Source organism: Dasypus novemcinctus, chromosome X (assembly GCF_030445035.2).
Source record: "Dasypus novemcinctus isolate mDasNov1 chromosome X, mDasNov1.1.hap2, whole genome shotgun sequence".
Taxonomy (NCBI): Eukaryota; Metazoa; Chordata; class Mammalia; order Cingulata; family Dasypodidae; genus Dasypus; species Dasypus novemcinctus.
In genome coordinates this window covers 147170021-147192039 of record NC_080704.1, presented here as the reverse complement: position 1 = coordinate 147192039, position 22019 = coordinate 147170021, and the positions used below count along the sequence as shown (strand labels likewise).

General features: G+C 51.4%; 1 protein-coding gene across 1 annotated transcript; it reads right to left on the bottom strand.

The window, feature by feature from the left end:
* Window positions 1-493: 493 nt before the first annotated feature.
* Window positions 494-14053, bottom strand: SASH3 (SAM and SH3 domain containing 3). The gene is made up of 8 exons (XM_004465661.4): window positions 13809-14053; window positions 6645-6740; window positions 6134-6280; window positions 4518-4659; window positions 3148-3296; window positions 2803-3012; window positions 2525-2675; window positions 494-2035 (listed from the first exon to the last, which is right to left on the bottom strand). Exons 1-8 carry the CDS (start codon window positions 13863-13865, stop codon window positions 1845-1847), a joined length of 1143 nt encoding a protein of 380 aa, XP_004465718.1. The 5' UTR covers window positions 13866-14053; the 3' UTR covers window positions 494-1844.
* Window positions 14054-22019: the final 7966 nt, after the last annotated feature.

The following is a 22019-nucleotide window of genomic DNA, read 5'->3' as shown; positions in this document are numbered from 1 at the left end:
GTCTTCGTCTCCATCCCACCACCCTTGGAGATGTTGTAGCTTCAGTGGGCACAGGGTGGGGCTTGGAAAGAGGTAACCTCAGAGTAGAGGCCCTGATGAATGCAAGTCTCCCCCTCTTGGACTCTGGACAGCCCCTCAATGCTGGTCCTTCCTCACTGGGTTGAAGTTCTTCATGGCTCCTGTGAAAATGAAGAATTACAGGAGAGAAATAGCTACCCTCACCCCACTCTCAGAGCCCAGCAAGGCACGGAGGCCATGGGCGCCTGTGCCCTATTGTCAGGAGGGTGGTTGGAGGGAGAGGACAGAGCTGTCTAGGGCTTCAAACTGGAGCTTTATTTAGGTCAGCAGGGTCAAGGGCACTGAGCATCTTCAGGAAAGGCAGAGATGGCCCTGAAAGGGCAATGGAGAAACATTCTGCTAGGGGTAGCTTTGAGAGATTGCTCTGCCCCTCCTCCAACCCTCCCTCCATAGGAAAGATAACTGGAGACAGTAATTTAGTTGTACCATGTACTTTATTACTACTAACCTTTCTCCCTTCACCCCCTTGTATTTACACCCAATCCCTCCCCCCAAGCCAGCTTTGAACAGTTCTTGGTAATGGGTTGAGAAGCGTGTCCATCAAGCAGGCAGTTCTAGATGTAGTGGGCACTGTTTGTCTCCAGGCCAGTTGGGCACCAGGGAAGGGTTACTCTGGGGATTCAGGGCACAGACTTGGTACTGGGGTTGAGGGAGACCCCTACCAGCAGATATGCTCCCTCCCCTTCTGGAGCTCAGGGTACACTAAAACCTCTAATAAAACAAAATTGGGGTAGTGGGCTCAATGGCAAGCTTAGTGCTTTCTTTGCTTGTTAAGACCCACATAAGTGGTTAAGTCTGGACCCAAACCTGCATCTGGCTTCCAGGTGATCCTAAGGAGCAGAGGGGTAGCTCTGTCTTGGAAGCCAGGTCTGACCTTCTGCCATCAGCCTTGGGGGAGTCTTATTGGAGTGGGGGAGGAGTGGAAGGAGAGGGGAGGCACTGTATGAGGTATGAGCATTGTTTCAAGCTAGAGAAGTTGCAACTTGGCCTCAGGGGAGACAGGGAATGAATGAGCAGGGGGCACCATTTCATTTGGGTACCAGAGGCTCCTCCAGCCCCTCAGTAAACCCACTGGTGCCCTGAGCCACGGGTAACAGGAGAGCAGATCTTTTAATGTCACAGAACGTCAGAACTGGCGAGACCCTCAGAGACTCTCCAGTGTAAGCCCATCAGTCCTAAGCCCAGGGACGGGATGGCATTTGGCTCATGCCACATAGTAATTTAGTGGCAAAACTTCAAAGAAAGGAGAAAGGAAGTGAGAAGAGTACACGCAGCTCTCTTCAAACCTGATTTAGGGAAACTAGATTGACCCATACTCAGTAAGGGTCCTTTTAAACAATCTATTTCCCTAGAGGTTTGAGACTGACCTGAAACACTAACTGAACCCCCTTTAGGCACAGTGCAACAGGGAAGGTTGTGCAGAGGCCAAGAAGGTTTGTGGGCCTTGATGGGGAGGGACATGGGCAGGGTGGCCCCTTGGTGCCCTGCTTGCCGGGGTTTGGATGGGGCCAGGTGTTGTTGTGCTGTCAGGAGCTGATGGAAAGAAGTCGCCAGGCAGGTAGGATATGCCCTCAAGGTGGCTCCTCATCCACTCCAGGTGATCTTTGAAGGGCCCAGGCTGGGCCTCTGTGGTCCTAGCACCCCTTGGGAAGCAGGGCCAGGTTCGATGCTAGTCCTCTGGGCCCGGGGCCACTGCAGGAGACTGGGCCCATCCCCACAGTGCTTGCAACTCAGGCCCAGCCTCTGCCTGCACTGCCACCTCCGTCTCAAGGTGCCCCGGCCAGGGAAAGGCCCTGCAGCTGCTCTTCAGTGCCCGCCAGCTCCGCCTCATCACGCCCGCTTTCTGAGCCCTCAAAGCAGCCCGAGTCACGAGGGATGTCCACCTTGGGCTCTGATACCGTGTGCACCACTGGCTCCTGGCTGCTTTCAGCGCCCTCTTCGGCTTCCTCGCTGCCCGCTGCCAGGGGCGAGGGAGAGAAGACAGAACATGAGGGTCTTGGGCCTTAGCTTGGGGAGAGTCAGAAGCCCTGCGGAACCCCTGCATGAGGGTAGGAAAGCTGGGAAGTCCACTATAGGCTGTCTCTCCCTCTGGGCACCCACCCCCACCCTCACCCCCACCCCACCCCCACCCCTCTTTTTACCACATCCAGCCACCTCTATGGCCCAGGATCTCAAACTTCATCAGCACCAAGCTAAAAGCCAGGAAACCTTGGGCTTGAATCCTGGCTCAGTTATTACCTAACTTTGCGGCCTTAAGTCTCCACTCTGATCTCAAAGGGGGTTGGATCAAACCCCTCCTGCCACAAACTCCTAGAGGCTTGCATTTAAGTATGGAGCATTCCCTTCCGCTGTGGGAGGGCCCCAGGCCAGAGTGTGGCAGGGCCAGGCCTCCCCTCCTCGAAATATGAGGCACAGGCACCCACCACCTGCTCCTGAACCCACTCACTGTCATAGTCCAGCAGCAGCTCGGCAGCTGTGAGCAGCTTGGCCCGGTGCTGTGGGTCCATGATGTTCAGCTCATTGAGATGTGTCTCCCGCAGCTCTTTGAAGTCCTCCAGTGTCTGGTAGCCATTGAGCAGCAGGGTGGATGTGTGCTCCTGTAGGCAGAGGGCACAGTTGATGTTCCCTGGATCCCATCCCTGGGGCAAGAGTGCCTCCCTTGATACTAGTAGCTGGTCCAAGAGACTTTTGGGCCCTGGGGAGTGGGACCTCCTGAGTTCAAACCTCCAGACCGATGCGCTCCAGCAGCTCATGCAGAGTCTTAGGCTTGGGTCTTTTGCCCTTGCTCTGTCGGCGGCTTGGGCGGGTAGGACCCACAGCCTCCTCGGGCAGCACGTCCACGTAGATGAACTTGAAAGAGCCCAGCCTGCCATTGAGCAGGCCCAGCCATGTGCCCACGGGTGGCTTCTCGATGATCTGGATCACATCTCCTTTCTGTTGGGGAAGAGGAGAGGAGAGGGGAGGGGTAGTCCCTTGGCCTCTGCTGACACTGTCTTACCTGGGCTCGGTCTGGCCTTCTTTGTGGATCCAGCCTGCCTGGCTTAGGAGGGGCCCAGACGCCAACGTTACCTGCAGTTTCAGTGAGTCGCGGTCATATGGGCTGGGGGTGAAGTCAGTGTGGACTCGCGCCCGGCCACAGAAGGGCCCTGTGTACTGGGGAGCAGGTGGTTCCTCTCCAAAGCTGCCAGAGCCTGGGCTGGGGCTGCAGAGCTCACTGCCTGTAGGAGATGGGGCAGAGAAGAGGGTTACCTTTGTCTCAGGACAGTGGGGGCAGTGCCCAGCAGGTGCCTGCCAGGCGGTCTGGCTAGAAACCCCAAGGATGCATACTGGAGAAGAAAGCTGGGCTCTGGGAAGTCTCTGTGAAAAGGATTCTGACCCATCCCTCAGCCACTCTGCAGGAAGACAGCTTTACCTCTAGGGCCTCAGACATGAAAATCATTGCCAACAGGAGAAATGCTTCATAGACCAAAGGACAGGCAAATTTAGAGGGCCTCAGGAGACTGATTAGGCCAATACCCCAGTGAACAGGCGAGGGAAACTGAGGCCAGACAAGCAAAGTGACCTGCCCAAGGCCTCTCACCTTGTAAGAGGGTCAATTAGATTCGGGGTCTCCTGACTTACATTCCAGTGCTCCTTCCACCCAAAAAGCCACTCCCTGCATTAATAGTTTACTTTTTCTACTTAATAAGACTTAGTGTTTATCACAATGTCACATGGAACTCAGACGGGCTCTTTCTCTCTGGGAAGGGCAGGATGATGGACATTTTAAACGGCTTTCAGTGAGGGCAGGGGTGGGGCAGGGAGGTGTCTGTGGAGCCAGAGAAAGAGCAGGGAGCTTGGAATATGATCTCAGGCCCATAGCCCCTCCTCCAACCAGGGCTGCCAGAGCCTCTCATCCAGCTCCGACGACTTCTAGAAGATGCCAAGTGGCGCCCTGAGCCGGCAAACTAGGGTGCAAGAGGCTGAGTCTTCACAGCCGGAGAACACCCTCCCCCACCGCCTGCTCCCCATCACCAGAGGGCCAGGGAGCTGTAAAGGGCCCTGCCTCTGGCTCGCCTTGCAAAGAAATAGGTGGGGATGGGCTGGTCCAAGATGGCAATGAGGCTCTTCCTCTGTTCTCGAGCCCCTTCAGAGCCTGAAGACAGCAAGTGGAAACCCATCTAAGACAGACCTGGGCTCAAGTCTTGATTGTGCCACTCATTTGACTGGGTCACCTTTGGCAAACCACTTAAACTCCCTGAGCCTCAGTTTCCACATCAATAGTACTGGCCCCATGGGGTTGTGAAGATTTAACATGAAGCGGGCTGGGAAAGCTCCCAGCAGGCAATCAATAAGGGTCCATTTCTTTTAGCCCCTCTCAGACAGCCCACCTGCGTGGCCCTAACTCCATCCTTTTCTCCAGACCCAGAAGGTGGCCCCTCCCTACCTGGCCTCCTCACCTGTGGATGCCTGACGGCTGAGTGCCGGGAGTTCATGCTCCTCCTGCTCAGAAAAGGCCAGTGCCATCTTCTCAGGGCCCGGGCTATCCAGGCTGCAGTCCGGAGATGTTGGGGAGGCTGAGCCCTCCTCCAAAGTGTCTCCCTGTGGGGGAGAGGAGGCAAGAAGTCCCAAGCAGCTCAGCTGGGGCACACATGGGGCAGCCCCAAGTGCAGGAGCAATGGGCCTGGGCTGTACAATACTGTCTGAGCCCTCATTTCCTCTTCTGGAAAATGGGAAAGACATTCCTTGCCCTGCCAACCTTGAGGAATGCTGCTCAACCGGAATGCTGCATGAATGTTCTTTGCCAGCTTAAAGTGCTGATGTCCATGCCAAAAAGGCCATGGTACAGAGCTTGGACCGAGAGCTGTGGCTAGGGCACAGTCAGGCAAAAAGTGGTGCTGGAGAGGAACTACTTTGGGTTGGGCACCTAACTATGTGCCAGCACGTCTGTCATTTCATTTCATCACTCTAAAGAGAGGGTTATAATTGCCCTGATTTTCCAGATGAGGAGTCACATTCCCAAGGCTGGCCAGCAGTCAGAGATGCCATGGGAGCCCACAGCCACGTTGGCCTGACTCCAGAGTTTCACGCTCCTACACACCACAGTGCTGTGGTGTGCCGGTCACTTTAACAGCGGACTCTCTTGGAATAAAAGTGCTGATTTGTGATGTTTGCCAATGCCCAGATTGTAAATACTCCTCACCATGACTGGAGTCAATCTCCCACTGTAACATCACTGAACGGGAGGCGTCGGGCAGAAATGTGCAGCTGCACACCCTTAGAGACTATCTCCAACACATAAACAGTGGATGCAGGGATAATAGGAAAATGTGGTACAAGAATTAGGAAGCGACCAGGTTTGAGTATTTAGTAGCTTAGTTTTTCATATCATTTATTTCATGGTAAGTTTATATCACTAAATGGAAAGAATGGCTATGTTTGACAACTGGCTTGCAAAATAACTGAATTATTTCAGTTATTTTCAGCTCTTGTGAGCTGATATAAACCAGAATGAGCCGGCTCTTACACACCACTGCCTCCTGTAAGAACCACTAGCACACCAGACTCACTGTGCCATTTCAGCTACTGGGGATGTGCCTGCCCACAGCTCTGCTTGTGACACCCTTCCAGAGCTGAAGCCAGCCTTCTTTATTTTCTTTCATACATGGGTCCTCTTCAAATCAGGGCCTCCCAGTCCTAGGGGCTAGTTCTAATTAAAACTGACAGGTGGATGAATTTGCCTCAGGCAATCTTATCTCTCTCTCAGCTGCCCCTCCCCTCAGACCTGCCTTGGCAAGAAGCTTCTGTTAACCAGACTTTCACCCCTCCTCGAACCCCACCCCCTTCCCAGGCAGTGTCCGTTCCCTCAGAACCCTGACTTGCTTCAGTGTCTGAGGCTGAGAGGGAGCTCGCCCTCCCATGTGACCTTCTTTCTTGTATTTAACTAGCACCTTCAGGCATGATACCTGAGCAGTGGCTGTCAAGGTGGCCATGCACATGCCCTGCCAGAGTGGTGCCTGTCCACCGACACCCCCTCAACCCCACCCCAGCCCGTTCCTCTATTCCCAGGCCTCACCATCTCCTCCGACAGGGCCTTCACCATCATTTTGCCCATCTTCCTGTTCATGGTTCGGGAAATCACTGCCCTCCACTTCTTCCCCAGCTTTTTGCCACTCTTCCCAGAATCCTCTGAGGTAGGGGTACCTGAATCATCTTCCGGAATCTGTGGCAACAAAAGGAAGAGGTCCAGGGATCCTGGTGACTCTGTTTGGGCTGAGGACTTGGAGGCAGAAGGAGGCCTTCTGTTCACAGCAGAGTTGGGGATGGGGGGCAGGCTCCCGTCCCTTACCTCTTAACCCTAACCCTGTCTTGATCTCCACCTCCTGCCAGGGGCCCTATTTAATTTGTAATTAAAAAGAATGCAGGTCAGTTCTTGGGGCCCAGAATCTTGGTAGGTGGGAGTGGGGGGGCCTTCTGGGTTAGGTTTGCCTCAACAATCCTAAAATCTCCTTTCCCCCTTCCCCCTCCCCCCAACCCTCCCACCCAGGGCCAGCAGCCAGATCCCCCAAAGAGGCTCTGAAACTCACATTATCATCCAGATTAAACTCCTTCTCGCTCACCACGGGGGAGCTGGGTTTGGATTTGGCGAAATCCTTGAAACTGCTGGAGCGCTGAAGTGAGAGCTGGAAGAAGCAAAGGTGTTGCAATCACTAGCGCTGAAATGACTGCCCGAGTAACCATCTGTCTCCCCCACCACCACCACCCACACACATACCCTAGGGCCCGGCAGAGCCACATGAGCCCTGAGGGCACAGGGCTAATGAGGCGAAGTGCCAAGAAGTCCTTGTAGCTACCTGGCTACACCAGCCTAATGGACCCCTAATCCTGGCCACAGACCAAGTTTCCTGACCAGGCTTCAGAATAAAACCACATTTCCAGCAGTACCTGAATTTTAGTCTTCAGAAGAACCCTGGAGTGAAAAATTAAATGAGTCAGGGTAAGTGTATTTCTACTATTAGAGACATACCTCAGTGTATACAAGAGGATCATGTTTACAGAAGGAAGAACAGGTCCCCTCCCTGCCCCAAACGCTGCAGCCTCCATGCTATGGACCTGCTCTGCACTTGCTCTTCAATTACTGTGCTAAGGGTCAACATATCAGGGCCTCCAACCTGATAACCTCGCATCCCAAGAGGAGCAAGGCCATCCCACCAGAAACCAGTAAGACCTGGCATTACACTTTCTGGAAACCACAAAAGGAGCTTATTCACAGAAGGTGCCTACAGATTTGGGACACACATAATTGGGGTTGATGCAGCAAAAGAAAGCTGCCATTTTCTCTTTATTCATCTAAGCTTTTACTCTTGGCCATTCATATGATGAGCTGGCTACTGTTGATGTTTGCCTGCGTTGGGACTTGCAGGCATGACCCATTGTTTGCGTGGATGAGACTGTTTTTAGGAAATGAGCGTTCTTAACTGTATGTGCATGCATATGCCGAGATAGCAGCTGAAAACCACTAGGGCAAAGCAGGTAAGGAGGGCAGACTTTCCACATGAGAAGCTGGGGCTGAGCCTGTATCAAAATAAACAGGCAAGAACAGAAGATACACACAGGAACCAGGGTTCACAGATGGCCAGACAGATAGACAGGGATAGACTGCAGACATCAGAGATAAGGGCTGGAGGAACCAAAGCCTTGAACGCACACGAAGCCCCACACAAAGCTGAAAGTTTCACATCCTCTTTCATGCTAAAAGGGGGGAGGTCCAGCGACAAGCCCCCAGGGCAGGGGCAATATCACCTGTTCCCACCCCACCCCCCAACACACAAACAAGTGGCTCCAAATCCTGGGGACAGCAGGGTAGCAGTTTAGCATTCTGGGTGGATCTTAACCAAAGCAACGTGAACAATTGGGGGTCAGGGGTCACACATCCCTAGAGGTCAGAGCAAGGAGAATGACCAGTAACTAGGTCAGCCAAGCAGACATCACCACCGTGAGGGCTTCATGGGTGGGGCCCCTGCAGCCTTGGTCAGAAAATCTCTTACATGCTACACCGGAGAGCTGGAAAAGGGGCCCATGGGTGGGGGTAGGAAGGGGAAAGGATGACCGCAGGATGACCGCTCTGGTTCCCAAGCATCTCTTCCAGCCTCCTTCCTTGGTTTTCTCCTCCCACTAGTCTTTCCTTTTTCTCCCTTTCTTTCCCTTTCTCTCCTCTACCTTCCATTTATTTCCTCCTCTTGTATGGCTCGGATGCAGCTGCCTGGATAACTTCCTCCTCTTATTGCATGGAAAAGAGGGAACAGAGAGAGGGTGGGCACTGGGCAGGCCTGCTATTTATAGGCTGGCGGGGCCTATTGTGGCCTTCCCTCCACCAATGCTCAGACTGGTTTGCAGACCAGGAGGCTGAGAGTCGCCCCTGAAGCCCTAGGGACTGGCGAGCCTGGAAAGCAGGCAAGAGGGCAGGCATGGGGCCAGAAGAAGGCTTTGTTGGTGAAGAGTCAACTCACTGCTCGGCTGCCCTTTAATTGCAGCTCTTTCCCAAGGCCCTTTCCTGTCATTAATCTGTAATCTGGGGCCTGGGAGGAGGAGCCTTTGTCTCCCGAACTCTGCTTGATGGCCCCTCTGTCCCAGCCTTAGCACAAAGTGGGAAGAGGCAATCCAAAGGAGGCCATGGAGAAGGTTCTGGGGTTTGAGTGCAGCTGGCTGCTCCTCAGCCCAGGGAGATGGAAAGGACAATTCAAGTTCTCTGGGCCACCAACAGTAGGTAGGGTGGCCCTTTGACAGGCCTGCCTTCAACCTCAGGGGCAAACCCAAATGTCCTGAGTGCTTTTCAATGACCCTGAAGGAACCTCCCATCCAGGGATGCACTGAAATCTAGAGCCCCTTTTGGCTTTCTGTCTGACCTCCCTCTGGGGTGAGGACTTCCTGGGGGAGGTGTTATACTCAACTGAGGTAGGACTGTACACTGTTGGCCTGTCTTCCATGTTCAAAAGGGAGTATGTGGGCCTCTTGGAAAGAGCTACATTTCTGGGCATCAGCTGAGTTCAACTTTGGGATGTATCATATGAGGCGAGTTACGTAAGCCCTCTGAGCCTCATTTTCTTCCCTTGGTGTCAGGGGGTGAGGGTTCAAATCTTGGTTCTGCTGCTTACTAGCTGTGCGAACCTAAGCAAGTGACTAAACTTCTCTGGGCTTCTGTTTCCTTATCAGTAAAATAGCACCCACATCATGGGGTCATCGTGAGGATGAAACAAGTGAGTTCACACACAGAGCTTAGAACAGTGCCCGGCACATAGTGAAAAACTCATCAAATGTCAGGTAATGCTTAGCCTTTCACTTAACCCACCTCCATGCTCTTACTCAGGGTGTTGCCGATCTCTCCGTCAACCATCTTTTCTCCCCTCCTTCAAAATCCAGTTTAACTGGAAACAACCCAAATGCCCATCCAACAGTGGAACAGATAAATTATTTGCGGCCCAGTCACACAAGAGAATAGTACGCAGCAATGAGATTAGTATGACTGTCCCCAATATGGATGAGTCTCATAAGCATGATGATGACTGAGGAAAGGGGTCACAAAAGGGTTGATACTATATGGCTCCATGTATATGAAGCTCAAAGACTGGCCAAATTCATCTCTGCTGTTAGAAGCCAGAATGGTGGTCACCCCAGGGGAAAGGGGGCATGTAGTGCCTGGCAGGGTGGGGTGGGGGCACAAGGGCAGCTACTGGAGTGCTGGAAGTGTTCTGGTTTTTCATTGGGGTGCTGCCTGCATGGGGGTGCTCACTTTCTGGAAATTCATCAAGTGGTACACTTACATTTTATGTGCTTCTCCAGAGTACCTTGTACTTCAATCAAAAGGATTTTAAATCCAGTTTAAAAGACACTGCTCCCTGCAGAAACTCTGCCCTGATGACCCCTTAGAGTCTCCCACTGCACGGGTTGTCACCCTCTTTTCCGGCTTCTTAAGCAATCCTGGGTTCTCCGCAACTACCCTCTCCGTGTAACAGTCATGTGCTGAGTTCCAGGCCTCTCGCGCATGTGTGTAAATCCAGAAACAAGGGTTAAACACCTCCTGTGTGGCTGGCACCCTGTGTAGTACACTCCAGCCTCACCACAGCCTCCTGCTGCACCCCACTCCCCAGCTGAGGAGATGGCGACTCTGAGAAATGGAGTGACCCAGGCAGGCTCACGTAGCTGGCGGTGGAAAGAACAGAGGTGCAATTCCCAGGTCTGTGACTCTGGAAGCCTGTGCATATTACCGTGCTCCCGCCACCTCAGAGCTCATGGGGTAGCCTATCCATGTGTGGAAGTGGATTGAGTGCAGTGCCGAATGTGGGTGGTGTATGAACAGAGCTACAAGAAGAGCAAGTAGGAGTGTGGAGGAGGAAGAGTTTAGGAGGGCTTCATGGAAGAGGCACACTTGAGCTCAGCCATGAAGGGGAACCAGGTGAATTGGGAAAGGTTTGAATAAGAGTGCAAGTCGGGGTGCTCCCAGTGTGGTGCTGGACCAGGCAGGGTGGGAGGTGGAGCAGTGGAGGTGAGCAGAGGTCAGCCAGCCCAAGGAACTTGGGGTTTATCCTGCGAGCAATGTAGAGCTACTGAAGATACTAAGTGCAGGCTGGTGAGGGTAGGGTGTCACGGCTAAAGGTGTGAGGTGGGAAGGGAACCATGGGAGATGTAGAGGGGTGGGACTGGGGGAGACGGGGGCAAGAAGAGACTGTCAGGAGGGAACAGTTGAGCACTGGAAGGGGATCTTAGCTTCCTCTCCATTGCCCCTGATGGGAAGTCTGGGGTGTAGCAGAAAGTCAGGGTAAGGTGTGGTAGGATTATCTTTAGGGAAGGCAAGTCACAGGGCAGATCCCTTTATCCTTCCTATACCCCAACACAGGCATTTGGGTGAAATCGGATCAGAGTGGGTAGAGAGAGAACTTGAGGGGGGCAAAACATCTCCAAAGGGCAGCTAAGGGGTATGCCCTCCCCTCACCCCGGGGCCTCCCCACTCCTTGGTCCAGAGGAGGTGCCACATCCTGACCCCACCATCCTTGAAGGCCTGCCTGGCTCCTCCCTCTGCTGTCTGATAGGTCACTCATTCTACGGCCATCTGGGTCTGCCCAGCAGAGCTCTCCTACTGATGAGTCCTTTATGCTCATCCAACTCTTCGAGTGCTTTTGAGATCAGTAGGGGGACAAGAGCGTGGCGAGGGGGTTAAGACTCTGGAGTCAGACAAATCTGGGCCAGAATCCCTGCCCTGGCAGCTTACTAGCTGTGTGACTTGGGTGCATCACTTCACTGCTCTGAGCCTTGGGTTATAAAGGAGGGACAATGACAATATCCGCCCCTACCCCACAAGGCGGTTGTGAGGCGTCAACAAGCTAAGAAAAAGGGCCCAGCACAGCACCTGGTGCCTGATGAGCCCTCGCTCAGGGGTGCGGGGGCAGTGAGCTGGCGCTATTGAGTTTTTCTTTCTCCACTGCAGGGCTGGGACTCAGGCTCATTCTACTTTGCCGTGTGCTCCCCACCCACGCCCATGCCTACCACACGTACCCCCTCGTGTGTGCCTGCAACGTGTGTGAAAAGGACTCACACATTGTTGGTGCCAGATGATCCGTACAACTTCCTGAGGTGGGCAGGTCGGGAGCTATCCCCCTTTTTGGAAATGTGGGAACTGAGTCCCAAAGAAGGCATATGGACTGCCCAAGGTCCCACAGCTGGAAAGTGGTAGGAGCAGGATTCCAACTCAGCTTTCCTTGACACATCCTCCCTCCCTCCCCCCAGCCCCCCACCGCCAGCTCAGTCTCCATTTCAGAGAACAGAGAGGAGAAGCAGGGACAGGAGAGAGGGGCCACCCGTGCCTTTATACTTTCCTCTCCGCCATGTCACCTTGGCCTCCAAGGGAAAGGGACTTGCCCAAGGTCATCTGTGCAAGCTGTGAGGGAGCCAGGTCCACTGACTCAGGCCTGGGGAAGGGGCGGTCTCCACCTTATGGAGGCTTGGCTTTTCTAAGGGAATTTCTATGACACGGGTTTTTAGAGAGTATGGAAGCAAGCTCATCCTAGTTTGGGCAGAAGTACAGTGGGGTGGGGTTTGCCTGGACTACATTCCCTTACAGAATGCAGCCCTCAGAATGCTACATGGGCTTTGCTTCTCCTGGGACAGGCCTGGGGGAAATCCCACAGGCCCACCCACCCAAACACAGAAACTGGGTAGTTGAAGTCGGGAAAGGAAAAGGGGCCTTCTGGCTTCCCTGTGCCCCTGAGTGCCTCCACCTGAGGTGGCACAAGGTCCCAGTGCCAAAGTGTTAGCTCTTTCTCAGACTCTTTCCTCTGGCTCAGCTCCCCTGTGGTTTGGGGCCCAGCAGTGTCTAGAGTAGTCTGTTTCCCACCCCCACCAGCCTGAGAGCAAGGGGAAGTGGCCCTGCTCTCTGAGGAGTGGCAGCCAATGGCAGGCCTGCTCAGCCTAACAATGTAGAGGGTTTGGACAGGGGTGACAGAGCCCATGTGAAGATTCACGAATCTCACCCCCACTCACCTCCACTCTAGCCTTAGAGAAGCAGCTGTGGTGGGGAGAGTAAAGCCGGAAATGGCTGCCGCCCAAGGCCCTGAGATGGGGTAGGATGCTCAGCCCAGTGCCCTGGGACTCAGCCTCTCAGTCGTCTCAGCCTCTGCCTGGGAGCTGCTCCCCTGACAAGGGGGCTCCCCCATAGGGCATGTAGACTGAGCTCCAGGGAAAACAGGCAGGGCAGAGCGAGGGCCTCAGTCTGGGCCTGGGGCTCAGCTTCTTAGACCGCCATCTGGCCGGCTTTGGCATCTTCCCAGAATCCCACAGGATGTGCAGGATATACTTGATGATTGCCTGGGAGAATTCTAGAATCGAGCCGAAGAAGTAAATCTAGGAATCCTTAAATTTAACCAGAGAAACCTAGATCTGGCAGAGCCTTCAAGGAATCTTCTAGTCCAGCCTCAGCCCCAGAAAGATGAACACCACAGCCGTCCACGACAGCTACTTTTCCCCTTGGCCTCTAATATCCTTCCATTGAACCTTCCCTCCTCAGCCCTCACTCCCACTCATCATCTCAGCAGCTTCACTTTTCAGTGTCCACAAACAAGTCTCCACACTCATGACCCTATGTTCTCCCACATCCCACTGCAGGTTTGGAGGTCCTTTTCCTGTGTCTGGAAATCATCTCAGGCTATCTCCAATGGGCCTGGGGAGCTGGGACAGAGCTGAACCAGGTGGGCAGGGTTTGGGCTATGGCCAATAGGTGGGCTCCCTGGGAGCATCAGCGCTCCAAACTGGGCATCCCAGCAGGCCCCTTTGAGTGAGACTACTCCTGGGAGCCCCCGCTCTGGCAGGGGTGGTGGCAGGATCAATGTTGGGGAGAGAGAATTAAGCACAGTCTCAGGAGTTAACTCAAGAATTGTCTTTTTGTAATTCTCAAATTCTGGTATAGGATTATAGCCTCTAGTTTGAGGTCCCTAGCCCATCGTTGTAGCATTCAATTCTGTTAAGTCTAGACTTTTAAGAGTCTTTTCCGGAACTCCGCTACTCCAGAATCGTAAAAGTCTCTTTTGTACTTCTGCTACTCTAGTAATCTTTGGGTCCCGGTCCCATGGCCCTCTGGGAGAACAGACCCTACTTATGGACTCAATGTCTGACTTTTGGCTCTTCCTATGTCTAAGGGTCCTGAAGAGGATGGGGTTGAGAGAGCAGAGGGGGGAAGGAAAGAGTTCACAGATGCTCCTTACCTTCTTCTTCTGTGTGGGTTCCTTATCGCTGGCGTTGGAGGGCTTTCGGCGCAACATGGTCCTCTACTTCGGTGAGACTCGGTCCCGCCTCTCCAAGGTCTCAAGATGCAGAGGTCTCTTTCTCAGCCACACCAAAACCACCTAGGGGGCACGGCATGGACTGAACCACTGGCTGCCACTCTGACTGCTGCAGTGGCAGCTTGGGGGTGCAGGCCATGGACACCCGGTGGCGGCAGTGGCATACAGGAAGCCCTGCCACGTGACCTGTTCTTACAGCAATTGCAGTCCCTGCCGGCCCCTAGGGAGGAAGGAAGTCCCAGCTTCAGTCTCCAGAGATTCTGATGCAGACGGCTCTTGGGTTGAACAGTCAGAGAAAAGTCCCTACCCTGCTGCCTCATGTCAGTCAACATCAGTCCTTCTACTCTCTCTTCCTGGAGGTGGTCAATCTATTTGACATTAGATGACCTACTCAAGCCCTTTATCTCACTGACCAAAATCCACAGGCCAGAAATTGGACCATCTGTTTGCTTGTTGGATCAATGCTCCTGGTCAGCTTGTATCACCAAGGTCATCACTGGCAACCATCACCACTGCTACTATCACTCCCACAGCCATCACCTTTCAGCCGTCACCCTACAGCCATCATCACTGCGGTCGTCCCCACTGCCACCAGCACACTTACAGCCGTGATCACTAGAGAAGTCACCCTTCCAAGAAATATCCCTCAGCTTTCACATGAATATTTATCATCATCATGACCTTCACCATGACAGCTGAAAGGTATTTGCAGGCAATTTTACAACATCAGCAACCATCCCGTTGAAAAGGCATTTATTGAAGGCCTTTGCAGTAAGTTTAGAATGTTTACATTGTAGATGATCCGTGGCAGATTATGTGAGGTGTAAGTGTGACTATGTTATTGTCTTTCTTTTGGAGATTAAATATGATTTAAGAGGATGTGTGTGGGTGTCAAGTTCATAAGGGGTGTACTGTGATGGTTAAGTTCATGTGTCAACTTGGCTAGGTTATGGTGTCCAGTTATTTGGTCAAACAATCCCTGGTCTAATTGTTACTGCAAAAGCATTTCCTTGGTGGTTTTGCATCTATAATCAATTGATTGCATCTACAACCAACAAATGAGCTTGCCTTCAGCTATGTGGGGGTCTTCTCATCCAATCAATTGGAAGTTTTAAGAGCCAGAACTGATTGAAGATTTCAGAAGTCAGAAAGAAGCATTTCTGCCTCTGCTTCAACTGGCCAGCCTCTCTTGAGGAATTCATCACCCTCATCAGAGTTTCCAGCTTGTCCTATGGAATTCTGACTTGCCAATCCCCATGGCCAAGTAAGACAATTACTATAATAAATTCTACCCTCTCTCTACATACACATATACATACTTGAGATACACACACACACACACACACACACACACATATATTGGTTAAAAAGTTCTCCATAACCCTTTTCCAAATTGTTTAGTAGGTGAATAGCCTTCTCTGAATTAAGCATCTATCTACCTCCCTTTTTAAAAAAAATACTAATTGTTCTGAACAGAAAATGCATCAGTGTTTTTTATGGGGGGCCTGAGGAGAAGTGGGAGGGAATACAAAAGGGCAGAAGGAAATTTTTAGGATGATGGATATTTCTTTATCTTGACTGTGGTGATGGTTTCATGGTAACATATGTGTATCATAACAAATTGTACACTTTAAAAAACATGCAGTTTATTGTATATTGATTATACCTCAATAAAACTGATTTAAAATCAGTTTTAAATGCTTAAAAAATCATACTACACAAACTGTGTTGGTATGTGCTGTTTACACTGAACACAGTCTCCTAAGATTTTCCCATGCAATGAAATATTCTTCAACTGCATAACTTGCAATGGCTGCCAACCATTCCATTGTATGGATAGACCATGATGATTACTACTTTTTTATCAGAGAAGTTATAGGTTTACAGAAAAGTCGTGCATAAAAGACAGAGTTCCCATATACCTCCCTATTATTAACATCTTGCATTAATGTGATATGTTTGTTACAATTCATGAAAGAACATTATTATAACTGTTCTATTAACTATAATTGTTCTATTAACTATAAAGTCCATTGTTTACAATAGGGTTCACCTGTGTTGTACAGTCCTATATTATTGGTTTTTTTTTCAAATTTATACTCTGGTAACATATATACCACCTAAAATTTCCCCTTTTAATCACATTCACATAGATAATTCAGTGCTGTTAATTACATTCATGGTGTTTGCACCGTGATTATTTAACCAGGCACAAACTAATGTACTTGGGTTGACTCAATTTTTTTTCCAACTCTCCATTAAACATCCTTAAGGTAAATATTCACATCCACAATTTTCCCTTAGGATCAGTTTCCAGAAGAGGAATTGCTGGGGCAAAAGGCGTGCACTTTTTTAAGGCATTTGACTCTGCGGCACTTGGAATCCTGGGCTGGACTTCACCTGTTACTAAGCTGTTCCCCGTGACCTGCCCCATGCCCTCTCACCATCCACGGTCAGAGTGCGGGGAAGACAAGGGCCTTCTCCCAGCTGAAACCCTACTTCCGTGGGCTCCAGCCCACTCAGCCTGCCGGGCAGACTCATGAAAAGATTCCGTGCCCTCAAATCGCTTCCCCATGGGCCTGTGCTTTTCAGATCTGAAAGTCCCCAGTCGCCTGCCCAGGGACACGTGTGTGTCGTAACTAGCTAAGAAGCCTGGGAAAGGTGTCTATGACCCATCAGGCCTTTGGTGCTCGATGTGAGCAGGGTTGGGAGGGTGCCTCCGATGGCCTCCTGGCTGGGGCTCGCCGCTGTGGGGGCTCGGGGCACCTGGGGCTCAGGTAGGCAGGAGCTGCCTGGGAGGGAGGAGCTGGCAGAACCTTCCTGGCTTGCGCTGTGGCGCGTCCCTGGCCCGGCGCGCAGGATGTGCACCGCTTCCTGTTTGCTCAGCCCGGCAACAAGCTGGGCTCACACACTAACCGCAAAGCCTTCAAAGGCAGCCAGCAAACCAGGGCGCTGGGCGGGCGCGGCAGCTTTGCCTAGCGCCTGGGAAAAAGGCGGTGAGGGGGAGGAGAAGAGACTTTAAACCTCGCAGAAGGGAGCCAGTGTTTTCAGCCCCACCCTTCTGAGAGCTCCTTTTCAGATCTGCCACCTTTGGCCAGAAATCCAGGCACTTACCGGTTCACTGTTCCGCCATCTGGACTTGCCTTCCTCAAACTCTTCTCTCCCAGCAGACTGCCTGAACCTGTGTTCCAGTAGGTCAAGCCCCAGCAGGTTAATGGGCCCTAAACACTTTTAATGGGTTTCCCCCTCCGGGCAACACATTTGCATTTTGTCGGTAGCTCTCAGGTACACAGAGCCCAGTAGTTCAGTGAATAGCAGCACCTTAAAATTGTTAATAGGCCTAGGTACAAAGGAACTAGTTGTCAAGGTCCTTTGTACCCGGGAGCTTGCATCCTAGGTGGGGGAGCAAGCTCACATTTGCTCAGCACTTGCTCTTTGTCAAGCACTTCACAGATGTTATTCAATCCTGACCACAACCCCTGAGGTAGGTATCATTGATTTAAATTGGGATAAAAATCGGAAAGATGTGCCTGGAAGTATAAACATGAGTCCTTAGAGCCTTGATTTAGCAGCAATATGGCAGGCTGTGTGCTGGTGGTAGGGTTGTGTTTCCATGGATAGTAAGATCAGTCTGCCTTTAGAGGGCGAGCATAGGACTGCCAAAGACACAAAGGCCATCGTAAGCCACATTCCCTGAGCAGCCGCCCACCAGCACCCTGAAAAAGGTTCTGATTTGGTAGATGATCATGGACAGGATATTGGGGCACGCAAGCCCCAGACAGGTATGAAAGTGTCCCTCACTCTTCTAATGGATACATTCTGATTTAAGATAGGGAAAGTTTGGATAGCCAGGGATACTTTGTTTGGAAACTGCTTCTCACACAGCCCTACTGATGTGGATTGTGGGTGGGAGGCTCTTTGTCTCTTCAGAGATAACCTAAACTATCTGTGACCTGTAGGTGTGGGATGATAAAAGGCTGCAGTCCTGCCCAGGAAACAGTTTAACAATGCAAGGTCTATAAACTTTAAGTATTCAGGGGAAATGCAAACCAAATATGCTAAAAGCTTATCCAGAATGCCTGAGGTCCATGCTAAAAGCTTACCTAAGATGTGGAAGATATATATGCTAATTCAAGCCTATTGAGAACTTTAACAAAAGGACCATTTGGCCTTTCCTCTCTGTGTAAAAGGGACTCAAAAATCCTGTTGGGGGTTTGGGATTGAAATGGAAAGCTCCCGAGTCCAGGCCGGCAGTCAATAAACCATTTTTCCTTCTCAAAATCATTCCTGAGTCCTGGCCTCTCTATACGCAAATAATTGAACCTCTCTCAAATTCTACAACACTACCCCCACCTGAAAATAATACCACTTTGTGGCAGGCCATGGGCTTTATAACACTCCTCTAAGGCAAGCACTGTTATCACCCCCATTTTCCGGAGGAGAAAGCTGATCACAGAGGAGTTAGCCAAATTGCCCAAGAACACAGCTAGTAAGTGGTGGGAATTGAGTTTTAAACACAGGTCTAGTCTTAGTTCAGGACCCATGCTGTAAACCCCTAGGCCAGTGTTCCTCTGATGTGGACACAGAGTTCCTGAATGAAGTGAGAGCATTGTGGGATCTTTTGTGCTCAGCCCTTTCTTGACACCCTATGCTGGTTCAGCTGCCACATTAAGTGCCAAGGGGCCACCTGGAGGAAGGTCCAGAGGTTAGTGAGCAGGATGGGGAGGGGCTTCTGGAAGTCTCATCATTGACGCAACAGTTATAACTGCTCGGGTTGCTGAAGTGGGGATGATCTCCAGAGAAGCTCTTGTCAATCCTTGAAGTACCTGACACCTGTGACATTTAACCTGGAGGGTTGGGAGGGGGAAGCAAGTTGACTTCAAAGTTGTGTAGAGGAGGCGTTGGAGTTGGCCCAGTGGTTAGGGCGTCCGTCTACCACATGGGAGGTCCGTGGTTCAAACCCTGGGCCTCCTTGACCCGTGTGGAGCTGGCCCATGTACAGTGCTGATGCGCGCAAGGAGTGCCGTGCCACGCAGGGGTGTTCCCCGCATAGGGGAGCCCCACGTGCAAGGAGTGCACCCCGAAAGGAGAGCTGCCCAGCACGAAAGAAAGTGAAACCTGCCCAGGAATGGTGCCGCACACACAGAGAGCTGATGCAACAAAAAGAGATACAGATTCCCGTGCCGCTGACAACAATAAAAAGCGGACAAAGAAGACGCAGCAAATAGACACAGAGAACAGACAACTGGGGTGGGGGTGGGGGTGGGGGTGGGGGGGATAGAAATAAATAAATATATCTTAAAAAAAAAAAGTTGTGTAGAGGAGGGAAATAGATGTGTTCTGGGTGGCTAAGAATGATGGGGAACAGATACGTGGTAGGTTTGGGTTCTTTCTAAGAAATAAATTTTGTGAAGTCATTTGAGTTGGTACTGGTTGCCCTGTCAAATAACAATCTTCCCATCTCTAGAAATGTCCAGAGACCACATAGTGTCTTGGAAAAAACCCATCTTGGTAGACTGACCTATTAGCAGACTTCATTGTTTTAACCTCAGGCAGGGTAGCAGAAGGAGGAAAATTGCAGGTGGGAAAAAGAGAGCAGAGAGAAAAGAGGCAGGAGGCTCTTGCCATCTATTCCTCATGCACGTATACACTAGACAGGTAGAGCTTTCTGCTTCAGAAACACTGATGGGAACCACTGGCAGCAGGGGCTGGTGGGAGAGAAGGACAGTCGTCTCTGAATCTCTGGACTAGTGCTAAGGTCTTTGTTTTAAGAAACACACCTGCAGGCAACTGTGGCAGTTCACACCAGAAAAGGAGGTTGGACTTTGATGCTCCACTAAAAACACACTAATGACTCACTGGAGGGCCTTTCTGTGGGCCAGCGAGGGCCTGGCTATTTTGCCTAGAACTCTGTCCCAAACTTACAAGGACAAAGGTCATTGAGTAGTGGGCCCCTGGCCCTCCAAGGGACAGTTGTCTAGGGCTCTAGAGAAGAGGAGGAGAACACCTCTCAGAAATGGAGCCAGGGAAACCTGGTTTGGCACTCCTGCCTGACCGCCTATTGGCTGCATGAGATTGGGCAAGTGAGGTTACCAGTAATAAGCCCTGGTGAAAACAATAAGAGTGATGATGTGGCCCTTGCTTGTGTGTGTGTGCATGTGTGTGTGTGTGTGTGTGTGTGTGTGTAACCAAGGTTACCCAGAAGACATGCATGGAGTGCCCTCAGCCCAGTGCTCAGCTCACAGAAGGTGCTTGGTACCTGGTGGGCGACTTCACATCATTTCACTCCAGGTTCGCCCGGAATTTCTCCTCTGTCCAAAATCAGGAGCCCTCTCCCCTCAGCACCTGCTTCTAGGCCTCCTCTGAACCCCATCTAAATCTCTGCTACATGGCCCTGTGGCCCATATCCCGTGTGTCTCCACCTGGTCGAGGGCAGGGACTCTTGGCCCAAGCTATTCTTGAACACAGGAGGTATGACCAGCAAGAGGGCCAAGAGTTGCTAAAAGTACCTCTTCAGCTTCACTCTGGGCCTTACTATGGACCACTGGGGTTTTTTCAACCACCCATCCCACTGCCTTGAGCTACTTGCTTCGTTCCGGTTTCACAAAGAAACAAGGAAGTGAGGAGCTGGCCCGGCCTCGGGGCAGGGGTTGGCTGAGTGGGGGTTCGGGGAGCCCCTCCCACTCCCAGCTGTGATGAGCCATGGGGGCAGGGATAGAGAGGGAGGAAACAGTTGCAACTGAATCTTTCATATTTCTTTTTTCTTTTTTTTTGGCACTGAGAGTGCCCAACTACTGATTTGAGGAAGTGCCCAATGAGTTGGTAAAATTCACTGCTGACATGGTTTAATTGGGTGAAGAGCTGCCAGCCCAGCCCCTTCCAAGAACCCCACCCATGAAGGCTGGCAAATGGGAGAGGGCTGACTGTAATTTTTAAAAGTAACTGTTTAGACTGTGTGTGTGCATGTATCAGCCATCTTACCTGTGCCCTTTCTTGTTCCAAGAAGGATTTAAAGTATCAAGAAATGTAGCCAAATGCCATCAGCACTATTATGGTTGTCACAGCTGTGTGGCCTCAAGCATCTCTCCTTGGGCCTCGGGTTGCTCCTGTTAGAGGCAGTGAGGGGAGCACACACACTGAAGGTGAGAGAGGAGCCAGCAGTGAGTTCAGTCAGTCAGGATGCTGGCTCTAAAAGGGGGATGTGACCTTGGGCACACAGCCTCTTTCTGCGCTGCTATTGAAGATTCCGTATCTGTACACTGAAGGGATTTACTCAACTTTTTGTTTGTTTCTTTGGTCATGGAGCTCTTATTCATGAAGAGCAAAAGGAAAACTTGGGGTCCTTTGTTCAAAAAGTAAGAATTTCAAGATGGTGACAGCCCATAAGGGCTGATTTTTTTTCCCCCAGGAGCTCTGCTTTCTGTGGCAGGCCCTGTAGCATTTCTAAGGCACCTCAGCCTCCAGGGAGCATAGCTGGAAAGACAGAGGTTAGAGATTTCTGAAAATCCTGTCTAGTTTAGACTATTTATACATGAAATTGGGGTTCCAAATTCCTTCCTTACCTACTTCCAAAAGTTAGGCAAGAGTTGAAGTAGTGCTTGGCAAATTACCATGTCTTGCCTGTGAGGCTTCCTGGCTTATGGGGTGGAGTGCTGTTATATCTGGGTCTAATGGGCTTTCTCAACACAACCTCAAGATGAAGGTGGGAGAGATATTTTACAAAAGGTATAACTGAGCACCAGAGAGGTGAAGTCACACAGATGGCACAGCTGGGACTAGTGCCCCAGAACTCTAACTCTGAGGAAAAGGGCCTTTTTCATATGGCACTTGCCATAGGGGCAATTGGCAGATGAAGAGAGGTTTGGTAAGCCTCATCCTCCAGTATAAACACAGAGGACAAGAGCCCACGGGGACATTTAATAAATATTCAATTCCTAACGGTGTCAGAAGTGCCCATGTGGGTGCCAGTCCTGCTGGGTGTGCCCTGTTTCCCTGCAAGATCAAGAATCAAGCCCTTAAAGCAAGAATGGTCTGTGTATCGGCCATCTGGGATCCCAGGGAAGGGAGAGGGGAAGGGGTGGAAGGGAGGGTGCTTCTGCTTCCTTGGATCTTGCATTGAATGCAGGAAAGGCC

Excerpts from the sequence above, each read along its gene's own strand:
- SASH3 (XM_004465661.4), bottom strand. The coding sequence starts at position 13,865 with ATGTTGCGCCGAAAGCCCTCCAACGCCAGCGATAAGGAACCCACACAG. Across the intron at positions 4,660-6,133 it reads AGGCCCTGTCGGAGGAGATG|GGAGACACTTTGGAGGAGGG; the intron begins GTGAGGCCTGGG and ends TCTCCCCCACAG. Across the intron at positions 3,297-4,517 it reads CAGCCGTCAGGCATCCACAG|GCAGTGAGCTCTGCAGCCCC; the intron begins GTGAGGAGGCCA and ends CATCTCCTACAG.